This window comes from Acipenser ruthenus, chromosome 11, assembly GCF_902713425.1.
Source record: "Acipenser ruthenus chromosome 11, fAciRut3.2 maternal haplotype, whole genome shotgun sequence".
Classification (NCBI taxonomy): Eukaryota; Metazoa; Chordata; class Actinopteri; order Acipenseriformes; family Acipenseridae; genus Acipenser; species Acipenser ruthenus.
In genome coordinates, this window is record NC_081199.1 from 6,418,157 (window position 1) to 6,431,433 (window position 13,277).

Consider the following 13,277-nt stretch of genomic DNA (forward strand, 5'->3'; position numbering starts at 1 on the left):
TAATAGTTTCATAGAGTCTGAGTGAGGTATAATAGGCAACACATGACCCACCCCCAGATGCCATACAGTTACAGTAGGCCAAAGTTTAAGTTTAGCCTCTCTTATTCTGAATACATAAAAGTGAATCACATTTGTACAGATTTGTCATTTTCTTTTTTTTTTTTTTTTTTTTTTTAATGCATATGCTTACCAACTGACCATGTGTTGTTTCTATAGCAACTGCATTTCCTACAGTGTGGAATTAATGCAAGCACAGGGATATGCATTGATCATGTGCTCAGGTGCTAGGAATTAGATTCCTATTGTGGTATTTATCTTTTCTTAAATGGGGTTAATTATCAAGTCCAGCATGAGCCGCCACCCCCCCCCCCCCCCTTTACTCCCCCGTCAATTTGATTCCAGTCCCACAGTTCAAGAATAAATGGAGTCATGGGGAAACACAGCAGATGCCAAATGAAACAATCCAGATTACAGGTGTTTAATAAATCTTGTTTATGATGAAACAATGCACTTTACACATATGTGGCTCAAAAGGATCCATGAAAAAAACAAACAAACAACAAAAGCAACTAAAATTCACAAGGACCGAGATCATTGAGGGTAGGCACGCAATCATCCGAGCTGTTGCTGGCTGCAAATAAATCTGAATCAGTAAGGATCAATCAGGAGGAATAACCTGTTGCTGCTATATTTGAATAACCTGTTGCTGCTATATTTGAATAACCTGTTGCTGCTATATTTAAGCAGCTTGGTTTAGTTTCCCTTTTAAAAAAGGATCTGCACCAGCCAGTGTAACAAGTGCATGTAGCAAAGGTGGAGTACAGGAAATTATAATGCATGGACCAGGTTATGATACAACCACTGTGAAATGTGTTTGTCATTTCAGAAGTGCTGTAGGATTTCTGTACACACAAGCAGACACACTTCATACCCCCTACCTACACATACTCACACACACAAATTAATTTGTGCACTTATCAAAGTGTAACTTGGCACACATTATTAAGGTACAGTATTCCTATCAGAATGTATCTTTCATTAACAATCAGCAAGATCTTTGAGATCTCTTTGTAGGTGCTAGGTAAACACACACTCATAACGGCTGTGCTTATGCACATTAACTAAAGCAAGGAAAGCAGGCAGTGAAGTTTTTCATCTCACATCAATTATCTTGCGCTGCACAAACTGTTATAATTGTTGACTTTTAATTTTGCTTTTACGTTTGGTCCTGCTGTGAGAACTGTTCAGTTTCATTACTAAAAGCTGTGGAACATGTTGAAATAGATAAAATCCTTTTTAATTCTACATGACTAATCTAGAGTTCACAGCTGTTCTCTTAATCCCCTCCCTCTAGAGTGCTAGAGAGATATGGAGCATTTGTTATAAAATGCTGACGTGGGGAAGTTTAGGAGCCCTGTCTTTGCTACATTTTGGTAATTTAAGGCCTGCTAAGAGATGCTCCAGTACATCAAGTGTCAGAGTGAAGGTAAATGCTGCTGAAATCCAGTGAGACTTGGGATTCCTGCTGTTTGCAGACTCAAAAGGATACTTTTGTCTTACCAATCATGTACTGTTATTTTCTCTGCAGGTTGTCATGTCCAAGATATTTTTCTATTATCTGCTTTATTTCTTCAGTTTATTCCAAAAATATACAGATACATGCACTGAGAGACCAATAATATCTCCTAAATTCAGAGACCAATAATAGGTTGGATGTCTCGCAGCATACCACTGCGATAGCAAACATGCTTTCGGGTCGTGTCCCTAATTGAAAATGTGGTTGTGTGTGTTATGTGGTTTGATTAAATGAACCCCTTACTCTCTGAGCTTAAGATCACATTGGTTGTGTTGAAAAGGGTTGGTAGTTCAGCATATTAAAAAAATTCGAAGGAAAGTGCTTTCAGCATAGAACAGGATGAAAGATATTGATTGAGTTGGTGGCAACACCAAGCAGGCGGTTATCAAACTGATTGCAGCAAGCCAATGCAGAACAAGCCCTGTTTTTAATGTCTGCAAGGCTTTTTGAAATGGAGTGTAAAACAAAACCTTTTCTAACGTTTGTGGTTTCCAATTTACAAGGGTCCCTAAGAGTTTGATGAATTGAGACTAAATGCTTTTACAAAGCAGAGTAATTCCTTTTTTGTTGTTAAGAACACATTTCCTAGAATATGGCAGATTCATTGCTGAGACTGCAAAGACTAGATTGATTTAAACATTTTAATGAGTTGTATGAAGAGCATTTATCACAGAAATGCCATGAGCTCGATCAGATCCTTTTGTATTTTGCAATATGCCAACATGTGGGTGGATTAAATCAAATAATTTTGCTACAATATTTGACCTGTGTTGTTTCCCTGTTCTATTGCACTATTCAAACAAACTTCCAAAAAAATCAACTCATTTTGGGGATTAATGCTAACCCTAAGCACTTTGTAGAAGGACAGTAGCAAACTTTAAAACTTCCCTAAACCAATACATCTACCCCCCCCCAAGTCCTCTTCAATATCTACAGTTCTGTAGAGAATCAGAACTTTGCTTATAAATGTTCCAAATAACAAGAGGCATGCCACTGGTTGGCGGTGTAGTTTGCCATCCTGAGTCACTGCATTTTGGGCCAATCCATAAAGGAACAAGGGAGGGTCTTAAGGAACAGGGGGAGGGGAATTATCCGGCACCTATATGTATTGCATTACTCGCTTAATATGTATAGTATTGATTGCAATACTTAACAGACAATACAAAAAACAACCCAAATCCATAAATCAGAATTTGCAATAAACATTTAAAGAACAGGAATTCATGGATCTCAAGCTCATCCACGCCCGTGCTGCCTCTGCTGACATGTCAGTTGAGGCGGGAGTGAAAGCTCGGTGTCATCCCCCCGTGAGTGTAATCGTGTACCCCCAGGAATGACAAGAGGCAGAAAGTTGCAGCCTACAGTAATCTCGTGCCTCTGGGCTGCAGGCTATGTGAGAGTGCAGACAGCCGAACCGCAGGGTCTGGAAGGGTTTAATGAATCCCCCAGTGAGTAAGGGCTGTGAAACGGTGAAGGAGGGGGAGCGGGAGGAGGAGATAGCAGACCAAGTTAGTAGCAGTACAGGTGGAAAAACAGCCCTGTTCTGTCCAGTTCTATCTCAACTACAGCTTGTAAATGTGATCTCTTTAATGTGCCTTTCAGTGCTTGAAAGCTGGAGCCTTATACTGTGGTCTTCAGATAATGGACTTTCAAAGGCAGGACACCTCTGTATTATTATTATTATTATTATTATTATTATTATTATTATTAATAATAATAATAATAATAATAATAATAATAATAATAATAATAATAATAATAATAATAATAATAATAATCTTAACAGTAATAATACTACTGTGTACTGTGTTTCAACAAAGTCTAAATTAATGACACGTATTAAAATAAATGCTACCATTTGTCTTTTGATAGGAAAAAGAAGTAAACAGAAAAAGGAAGGAGTGTGAAAACCTCAAAGAGGAGGTGAAGAAAAGGCAAAGAACATGCCAGACTTTGGTAAGTGCTTAAATAGTTGTGCTTCTTCAATTTTACTTGAAGGAGCCCTTAGTTTTGGCTGGTTTGAAAATGAATGCTTGGGGAGAGATACTGGCTCCTGCAGTTGTGATGAAAAGATTCCAATGGAGATCACATTGTAAATGAGATGAAATAAGATGACATTTTTAATGTTGCAGCATAAATGAAAGTGATATACATGTGGAAGGCAGAGAAGCTGTCAGCTTATAACGAGAGCAGAAGCATGTTTAGAAACTCTTTGAAGGCAATAAATAATAATCTGCCAAGCAGTTCAATTCTGTGATGTTACTGTTTTAGAAACTGTTTTATAATAGTACCATTTAGCAGTAGTGTACCACCTGATGCATAAGTATTCCTGAAACCGCTCCAGAGATTTATTGGTACAGGCATGTTGATTTCCGCAGATTTCCACGTGACCTTTGACTTTTACTGTAACTACAGTACTGTTTAAAAACATGTTTAATTACAACATGTAAGTAATGCTTTATTGTTAATGGCACTGTAACAGGGGCAGAAATAAGACTCACATTGCATAGCAGTTTGATCCATTCCAGGTTTTACTATGAGTTTAATAAGACACTCCTGAGCTTTGTACTGTACTGCACCTATACACGGAGGTTAACCAAGCTCATAATAAAACTTGGAATGGGTGAAACTGCTATGCAATGGGAGTCTTATTTCCATCCCTGTGTAATAATATAACTTCCATGCATTCTACTACTTACATCCATTTAGCATTGGACTCAGTAAAAAAAAACAAAATACGCCTACGTTTTCAATGAAAGGCTTTTAGGCTGTTAATAGTTTCTGAGGGCATGACTGGTTTTATACTAGTACCAAGAAAACAACACAGACCTAAAAGTGCTGTTGTATTTTTGGATGGAATCCATCCCTTAATGTCAATTATTTGGAGCATATGACTTTGGTGGTACAGTATAATGTGCCCAACATGCATTCCTTCTTGGGGATATGCTTGTGCCTATTCATTAAAAACCAACAGCGGGCTGACTCAGAGGAAGGAGGTCAGATTAGATTACATAACTGTTTCTATACCCGTGTGTGTGTGTGTGTGTGTGTGTGTGTTGTCCCTCCCCAGGGCACTTTTCAGTGTGTGTGACACATGCCATGGTGTCTCCTAGGGCAATTCAGCAATCACAGAAACATCGCACTTAAACCCACTCTGTCTTGACCCTGGCCTCTTTTGTAAAGTACGATTTTTTAAAAATGTTGTTATAATTAATGCACAATGAACAGCAGAGAATACAATTAATTGTATCTGTAATTGCATAGCAGCCTTATGTTGCTAGCCTTATGCTGTGGCTGGCAGATTAGGAAAACAGAAAACTTGCATAAAGCCCTGCTTCTCACAAAACCACCTGAACTGTCCTTTGACCAGGGTGTTGAAAGGTGCAGTGTTTGTGTAAAGTCATTGAAAGCATGTTCTTCTTTGCTACAGTGCTTGCTAAGGTGCTGAAGAGGTGTGCTATTGCGGTCAGGCCTGTTCTCTTCAAGCTGTTAACATATCTCAATGGAGCCAGATGTGCCAGTGGTGTGTGTGATTTGGGTCCTGAGCAGTAAATTGAATAGTCAAAATTGCATTCGCACAGGCTCCCAGAGACGATGTGAACCCTGCAAAAACTGGTCAACGAGTAGAAAAACGATACAAAATGTACTGTTTTTATATACGGTATGCAGAAAACAATACTCACAATCACATATGTTTTGCTGATGTATTTCTTACGTCTACTAGGGACAGTGTTGCAGGGGGCTGGTTAATTATTTGATGTTCCAGCTGGACTTAGAGAGAAGACATGTTTGATGGAAATGTATTTTAAATAAAGAGTTTTACAGATTAAGCAGGGAGAAGGACAGCACTTGTAGTGAGGCTCCAGTTGCTTGAATGTTATTGAGTGATAATATGTGCTGATTTAGATATCGGGGATAATCCGATAGAAAGTGTCTGACTGGTTCATCATTTTTGTTCATTCACTTGGGCATGTAGTTTATATTGAACAATACTTGGGCATGAACCCCAGAGATCACAATTGTTGCATATGTTATTGAATTGATTCTATCTGCTTTGGCTTGTTTGTAGCCCTAGGCCTTAACCTTATTTTGAAGCGAGGTTTAACATTTTGTAAATGTCACAGACAAAATATTTCCAGTGTACTGTACTTGTGAGCTCAAGGCCTGTGAAGACCACACACTTTTATAAACCTGATACCATGTCAGGACTGGCCATTCTGAAGTTTGAAACAGCTCCACCATAGACCTTGGCATGGCTGTGTTAAAACATTTGCGTGGATGCTTTCATTTTAGCATGGCAGTAACTTCATTCAGTGTACCTGTGTGCTCTACATACCCACACCACTACAGCCAGCTCAGCACCTCTAGATACAGATGTCTAGGGAGCTGTCCATTTCAGCACCACCATATTAAATTGCAAGAAAGTAGCTTTTGAAGGGAGATTAAAGGTTGCCTTTGACTAATTACATGTATATGTTATGACCCTTTCAGAAGGAGTATCTTGCCTTTTGACACGCATTTAATCTTGTTGCTCCAGCGCTGGGCCTTCATAAGTCTATTACGATAAGGCCAGCAGCGTTTAATTTAACCTGCTGTGATGTCTTTACGCAGTTAGGACCCAGTTGCTAAGGCAACAGCATAGTGTTGCCTGAGTTGACAATTTCAAGGCCATTTAAGATATTTTATGATTGGCTTGTTCCCTTGTCCCAGAATATGCTTTTTTTAATTAATAACATTTTGCAGACATTATTGAATGATTTGTATCTTTTTTTTTAATTTCCAGGAGAATTCAGCACTCTGTGTAATAATTCAGGGCCAGTTTTGTATTCAGGACAAGTGCATTAGGGCAGTGTACAAATCCAGTACACACCAGGATGACCCTAATCAAAAGTTCACCCTAATCCCATTGCAATCACAGTATTAGCTGGCAAATCATTTAGGCAGGAAACAACCAAGGAGGAGTGCTGAGATCAGGCAACGAGACAATGGGAGAGTGGAAAAGTATTTGTTTTAGAATTTGTGAAGGTTTTTCTTTATACATTTTGCAAGACAAGCTAACAGGCTTCAGGCAATGCTGAACCTTAGCATCCAGACAGTCTTGTCAAGTCTCATTAAACTATAGAAAGCATAAGGATTTTCCTGTATTTCATCCTGTCTCACTGTATCTCTTAGGGTAGTAAAGCAACATGCCTGCAGTAGCATTTAGACTGTCATTTACAAAGCTGGAGAGAGACGATGCACATAATGTATTACTAGATGCACATGTTACTAAAGGGAAGTGTTGTCTTTTTATATACTATCAGGATATTTACAATTAAACATTTGTTCTTTTCATATGCCACTAGTTTTTACAATTACATCACTGCCAGTTTATTTACACTCATTTTACATAACTACACTGCTTACTGATTATAAAAAAAATTATTGCAGTTGAATCTGTATGAATAATGCATTTTCAGAATTCATCAGAATATATAACTGCAATATACTTTGTTTGATACAGTGCAAACAAGGTGGATAATTAAAGAAAGAGTTGTTTTTTTAATTGATAACCTGTGCTATGTGTTTTATTCACAGTATGACATCTATACAAAGATATTTGCTTTAAACAATGAGCACACACATTAGAGACATCTGACTAAGTCGTAATTTATCAAAAATTAAGTACAGATGTATGGCCATTTCTTCCATTGGTTTTTAAGAAATCAGCAACATTTAAAGCTATTCATACGGTTTTGTTATGATATTTCCCTGGAGGTTGTATTAGTTCAATGCAAATCCTTTATTTGAAAGTGATAAAGTGCCAAATGGGTTAACACCTGAAACGTAAGTCAGTGAAACCAAACTTCCAAATAATTTTGGTTAGTACCGTGACAACGCCTCCTGCAAACTCAAACACAGTACTGTACCATGCAGTGTAACCACAATACAAGGCAGATCACATTGCTGGAAGCTCCTGCGTTGCATTCTCCACGGAATAAGTGAGACTTCATTTCTCTGCAAGATTCATGTTTCAGGAGAGATCATTGCCTCAATCTTTGTGATGAAAAAAAAATGTATTTTTCATTAAACTTTTGTGGTCTTAATGAAATCCCTGATTCATTTTACCCAACCACCATTGGTTTGACTTCCTCTGCATGCTAATAAGCAAGAATTAGAACTTGAGTCAATTTTGAAGGGCTCTGTTGTAAACATTTACACCTCACCTTGTGTGTTTAACCAAATGAAAAGCTGACTCTGTACATTGTTTTTTTAATACAGCCTTGGGTTTTGCTTTTTTATTAATTAAAATGTTAATTAGTTAGAATAAAAAGCAAGAACAGTGAAAAGACAAAACAATATTCAAGGAAATTAATTTAATACCTAAAGCTACAATAGGAAAATTGGGAATTATTAGCAATGCATTAACAGAAATAGAAACCCAATTTGCAAGCTGTATCCACTCACGAATGGTCAAGTGTTTGAGTGAATCGTTCTTTAAAGGCAACTCACTTCGATGGGTTTTACTGTTTATACTACATATGGACTGCTCTCTGTCAGGTGGAAAATAATTCACTCGAAATAATCCTCTGAGTTTTGTAGTCCCAAATTAATACCACAATTTTCATAATATAACGTACATCCTATGTATAACACGCATGACTGTGCTGCCTAGATCTAGATTGGTATTAAATAAAAAATCTATTTAAAATGTTATCAACCTGCTGTCAGTTATTAAACTGTAAATCAGCCTCTTTTAGTGATATGGTTACCCACCACCTATCCTGGTAGCAGTTAACAATGTAAGAGTCCAGTACTGTATTCCCAGAGACTTTATATCTTCTTTACAGGGGATTTGTGTCAGTAGAGCTAGGAAATCAATGGCATTGCTGGGATTCTCATTCTGTGGGGTCGCAAACCACAGAACCCCGTCTTGGCATGTGGCCTGCAAACATTAGTTTATGAATCATGATACTTAATGAAGTTTCATTCAGAATATATTACAGTATGCATACATCACAGAAGCTCAATGAAAAAAAAAATCAGTTTAATAAAAATATTAAGTCGGTTAAACATTTCTTCATTTCTAGCCATCTAATGAAAAGGCATACAAACCCTTAACGTAACTTTTTGTTATAGTTTTATGCTAATGCAAGATCACAATCATCTGCAGCATCATTAATATTCGTGAATAGTGTTCTTTGCTCTCTGCAGTTCCCTTTTTTTCCTAACACAATATACGGGAGACAACTGAAGTGGTGAGTTCCAATTAAATATAGCCTTTGGGCAATAAATGCAACAGCAACTTCAGAAAGAATGGCAATTGACCAACTGGAGCATTGAAAGCAAGCTAATGGGATTGTTTAGGGGAGCAGTTGGAGACATGCAAACAAACCCATTTCAGAGCAGTCACATCTTAGCCCTCAGTGGCAAAAAACTCAACCATATTGTTTTCAGTGTAAAACTACCCCTGACTGGGTCTCAGAGTGACTTACCCGGTAAAGGCACAACTGCGTGGTGTGCAGGATGAGTCAGGAGAGCACTACTTCACGTTGGCGCTGGTGCTCCTGCAAGTCAGGCAAAATCTGCAGGGACTGTTTTTCTGTACCGTCCTACAACACTGAAGCTTGTAGAGCTGACCTTTGTCATCCAGGGTCCTGTAGCCCACAGGTATCAGCTATCAAGCTTCTGTGTGGCTTTGTCATGGGATTGGGCACCCAGTGACCTTCAGTCCTGACCTCTCTGTTGTGGGGAGCGCTGTGGTGAGGGAACATAATTGGACATTCTAAAACAGGGGTCATAATCTAAAAAAAACAAATGTAAACTACCACTGCCAACTCGCATTACACCTGTAGAATGTTCATATTGAAGGAAGGCTCACATGGGGCCTGCCCTTGACCAGACCTGCAGTGTAGTCAGTGCTATTAGTCAGTCACATAACAGGATCAGTACATTTACATTAGAAACCAAAATAAATATAAATAAACACTATGATTAGGATACCAGTTATAACAAGAGGCACTAGCTAGAAGTGTCCATCTATTGTGTGATTTCACTGGAGATTCCAATCAGCAGAACATTGCCCAAGTGACACTTTTAATTGCATTCCGAGCACATCAAACAAGGGTTGAGAAAATCTAATTAAGTTGGCATCCTGTGTATTGGAACTTGCTTCATCTTCAACTCAAAGGCCATGAGGATTATACAGCCTTGTTTTCTTTGCTTTACTTATTTTTCAGAGATACATAAAGAATATTAACCCTATGTAAACCTACTTGGCACACATGACAACCCATGCACTCATTGCTATTGATTGGTGAGTGAGGGATGGAGATCAGACTCCCACTGCACAGTCCTTGAAACGATCCTTGGATAGACAACCTGCGTTTGTTACTTATACACTAATTTAACCAATTAAGCTCCTAGCATAACCTGCAATGGATCAAAGAGCTATGCAGTGGGGGTCTTTGAAAATTTGCAACTACATATTCAATGAAATAAATACAAATCACCTTAACAATAAAACATTAAAAATTGTGATGTGATTTAACTTTTATAGCGTTGAGTTTGCCATGTGAGTTTGAAGAAACTTTCTTCACCCTCAATGGGGCAGCAGTGTGGAGTAGTGGTTAGGGCTCTGGACTCTGGACCGGAAGGTCGTGGGTTCAATCCCAAGTGGGGACACTGCTGCTGTGCCCTTGAGCAAGGTACTTTACCTAGATTGCTCCAGTAAAAACCCAACTGTATAAATGGGTAATTGTATGTAAAAATAATGTGTAAAAGATAATGTAATTGTATGTAAAAATAATGTAATTGTATGTAAAAATAATGTGATATCTTGTATCAATTGTAAGTCGCCCTGGATAAGGGCGTCTGCTAAGAAATAAATAATAATAATAATGTTCACGTTTTCACCCAAAAGCTTTGTTTTCGATATTTTGGTACACTATTATGTTTGATGGTATTAAAACTGATTATGAACCATGGTCACAGTCATACAGATCAACCAGTCCAGTCTTAATTGCTCAGATGACATTTTCTCATCCTATTGAGTGATGTGTCATTCACCTAGAATGAAAGATCAATGGTGTGTGCATTCTGTTCCCTAATGATCAAACCAGCTATAATGACCTGATAACCATGAAGCTTGTGGTCCTGGCTAATAATAATAGTACTGTAATATAGTGAAGCATTTTCTATAACAAATAAAAACAATATTTTTTTAAAACATGTTCATTTGTTTTTTAAAAGGATATGTAATCAGAGAATACCCTTTCTTTTTATGCTTTATCTTATGCTATTAACATCCTATACTGTATGTGTGTGTGAGTGTGTGTGTGTGTGTGTATATATATATATATATATATATATATATATATATATATATATATATATATATATATATATATATATATATATAAGCATAAAAAGAAACTTATCACTTATATTTGAGCATCAAAAGAAACTTGTCACTTATATTTGGATAAAATTCACTAGATGTGATCGAAAAATGACAAACTCTGTTTTAGAGCAGGTGTAGTTACTTTTTATTGTGCTGATTAACAATTGACATCATGAAGATGCTGCAAAATGATCTGTCAAAATGATCTGTGTTGTGACTCTTGGTCTCCTAGTTCGTGGCCTGTCATTGACAGAGTGTCTCGCCAGGTTTGAAATTGCTGGCTGTGAGCACCCAAGACGACGAGCCACAGTACGCTGCCCTAGTCCAGCCTCCAACATACTGATTGCACGAAGGCGCTGCTCTCTTGACAGATGTGGCATATGATGAATGATAGAGTGATTAAAAAGAAACCAAAAACATTTTGTCAATGTCCCATCATTTATATACCTTATTTAATAAAAGTGTTATAATAGTGATAAGTTTCTTTTGATGCTTGGTATATAAGTTTCACTGTCCTATTGCACATAACCGGACACCTGTTTCCAGCCATGCAGAATGAAGACTGATAAAGAGAACCATGGGGATTAGATGTGTCAATTTGCTTGGCCATGGTGTAGTCAATAGTGACAATCACACCTTCAGTTTTTTGGTGTCTGTCAAGCTGCTTTGTGGAAAACAGCATGCAGCTGAATGAACAGCATGGAGGCACTGCATGGAGGTTTGGGAAGTCTGTGGCAGTTTGCCATTCATTACATACATGGTACCAATATAAATGGAAGTTGTTGAGAATACCACAGACAACTTTAATAATAAGGGTCATTTGCCAAGTAAACTTTTAATAATGCCAAGCACAGCTTTAAAAGCTGCTTCTTCTAAATTCTACATTTTTTCTTTTTTTTTAATGTTATGCTTGAGATGCGGCTTGATTGCGAGCAGTTGTTTAAATGTCATCCAAATCTCATTTGCACAATAATAGTCTCTCTAGAGTTAATCAATAATTTCTTCTCTATCTCTGGATTTGCTTGTTCTATCCACCTCACTTATTTAAAAAAAAAAAAAAACATTTAAACATGTATAATTATCGCCTCCTCCATACACATGAATATTAATGTGTGTAATTGTGAACAGGAGAGTTCAATTGCAGTACCAGCAGCTTTCATGAATAACCTCTTAATCTCACTACATCAGAATATAACAAGAGGTATTTACACATTTACATATTTTTCTGTTTTTTTTTTGTTTTTTTTCACAGGAGAATGAGCTCAAAGATGTTCTGCAGGAAAAAAACTGCTTGAACCTTGAGTTGGTTAGCCTTACCCAAAAGGCACTGCAGTATGACCAGGTAAGAACTCTTGTTTAGTAACGGGTGCCCAGAGTAATGGAATGCACATCTGATTTATCAGTGCCAGTGCGCTGTAGTGGTTTGATCACCGCAGAGCTGCAGGGCCATACTATTTCACAGGGAATCTTTATTTGGTTTGATGCATGTTCACCCTGCAAGTGCTCAGTTAACTTAATGGCTATTCCTTTTGTCTTTTAGTTTTGCAGATAGCAATCTCAATCGTATGCCGTAATCAGGCAGTGAGTTAGGGGCATATGAATTTCTTGATCAAACCAGCCCATTTACAAACACTCTAAAAGTACAGTGCCTCATCAGAACATGAATATTGACGCACATATGTTGAGGTCATCCAAATATTAGGTGTTATGTTGATATCTGTAAACAAGTGATAGCGTTATGCAATAACCAGATTATGCTCAGTGATTTTTTTTTTTTTTGTAATTCTGTAATACTATAGGATGCAGTATTCATTCTGTTTTGGATTTTTGTATTATTTTAATTTATGTTATGTACAAAGAAAATAAGAATTACACTGCTTTCTAGTTCCATACTGGATACTGCAAACCCTGCAGTATCTGATTAAGCCAAAGCTCCCCTATAAACGTGCTGGCTTCAATATTCTAACATTCAAAGTGTATTAATAAACAACACATTCACCTCTGTTGACGTGGATATGTGATCCGTTGTGTTTAGGCTGTCTCTTATTATATAAGACATGTCCTCTCATGCAGTCTGGGCGAGAGAACTGCAAAGGGAAGCTGGCTGCTCAAACTATACAAATTGACACCTAGAGACCCTGGACACACAACGTGTAACCATATCATAAGTCACTAAAACAAAGATTGTACTTAAACACACAGAAGACGTATATGCTATTGTAATTGCAGTAAGAATTCTGTCTGTTTTGAAACAAATTAATGACACTCCTGGCCTTGTAAATATTTTTTTTTTTTCATGGTCTCTTTCACTGCTAGATC

The 13,277-nt window shown here is 37.5% G+C and overlaps 1 protein-coding gene across 1 annotated transcript in view; it reads left to right on the forward strand.

Annotated features, from left to right (window-relative positions):
- LOC117973379 (RIMS-binding protein 2-like) overlaps positions 1 to 13,277 on the forward strand; it is a 134,202-nt gene that overhangs the window by 68,785 nt on the left and 52,140 nt on the right. The window contains exons 7-8 of the mRNA XM_059033137.1: positions 3,449 to 3,532; positions 12,211 to 12,300. Of these exons, the coding sequence (XP_058889120.1) occupies positions 3,449 to 3,532; positions 12,211 to 12,300 (174 nt within the window). The remainder of the gene's footprint in view (positions 1 to 3,448; positions 3,533 to 12,210; positions 12,301 to 13,277) is intronic.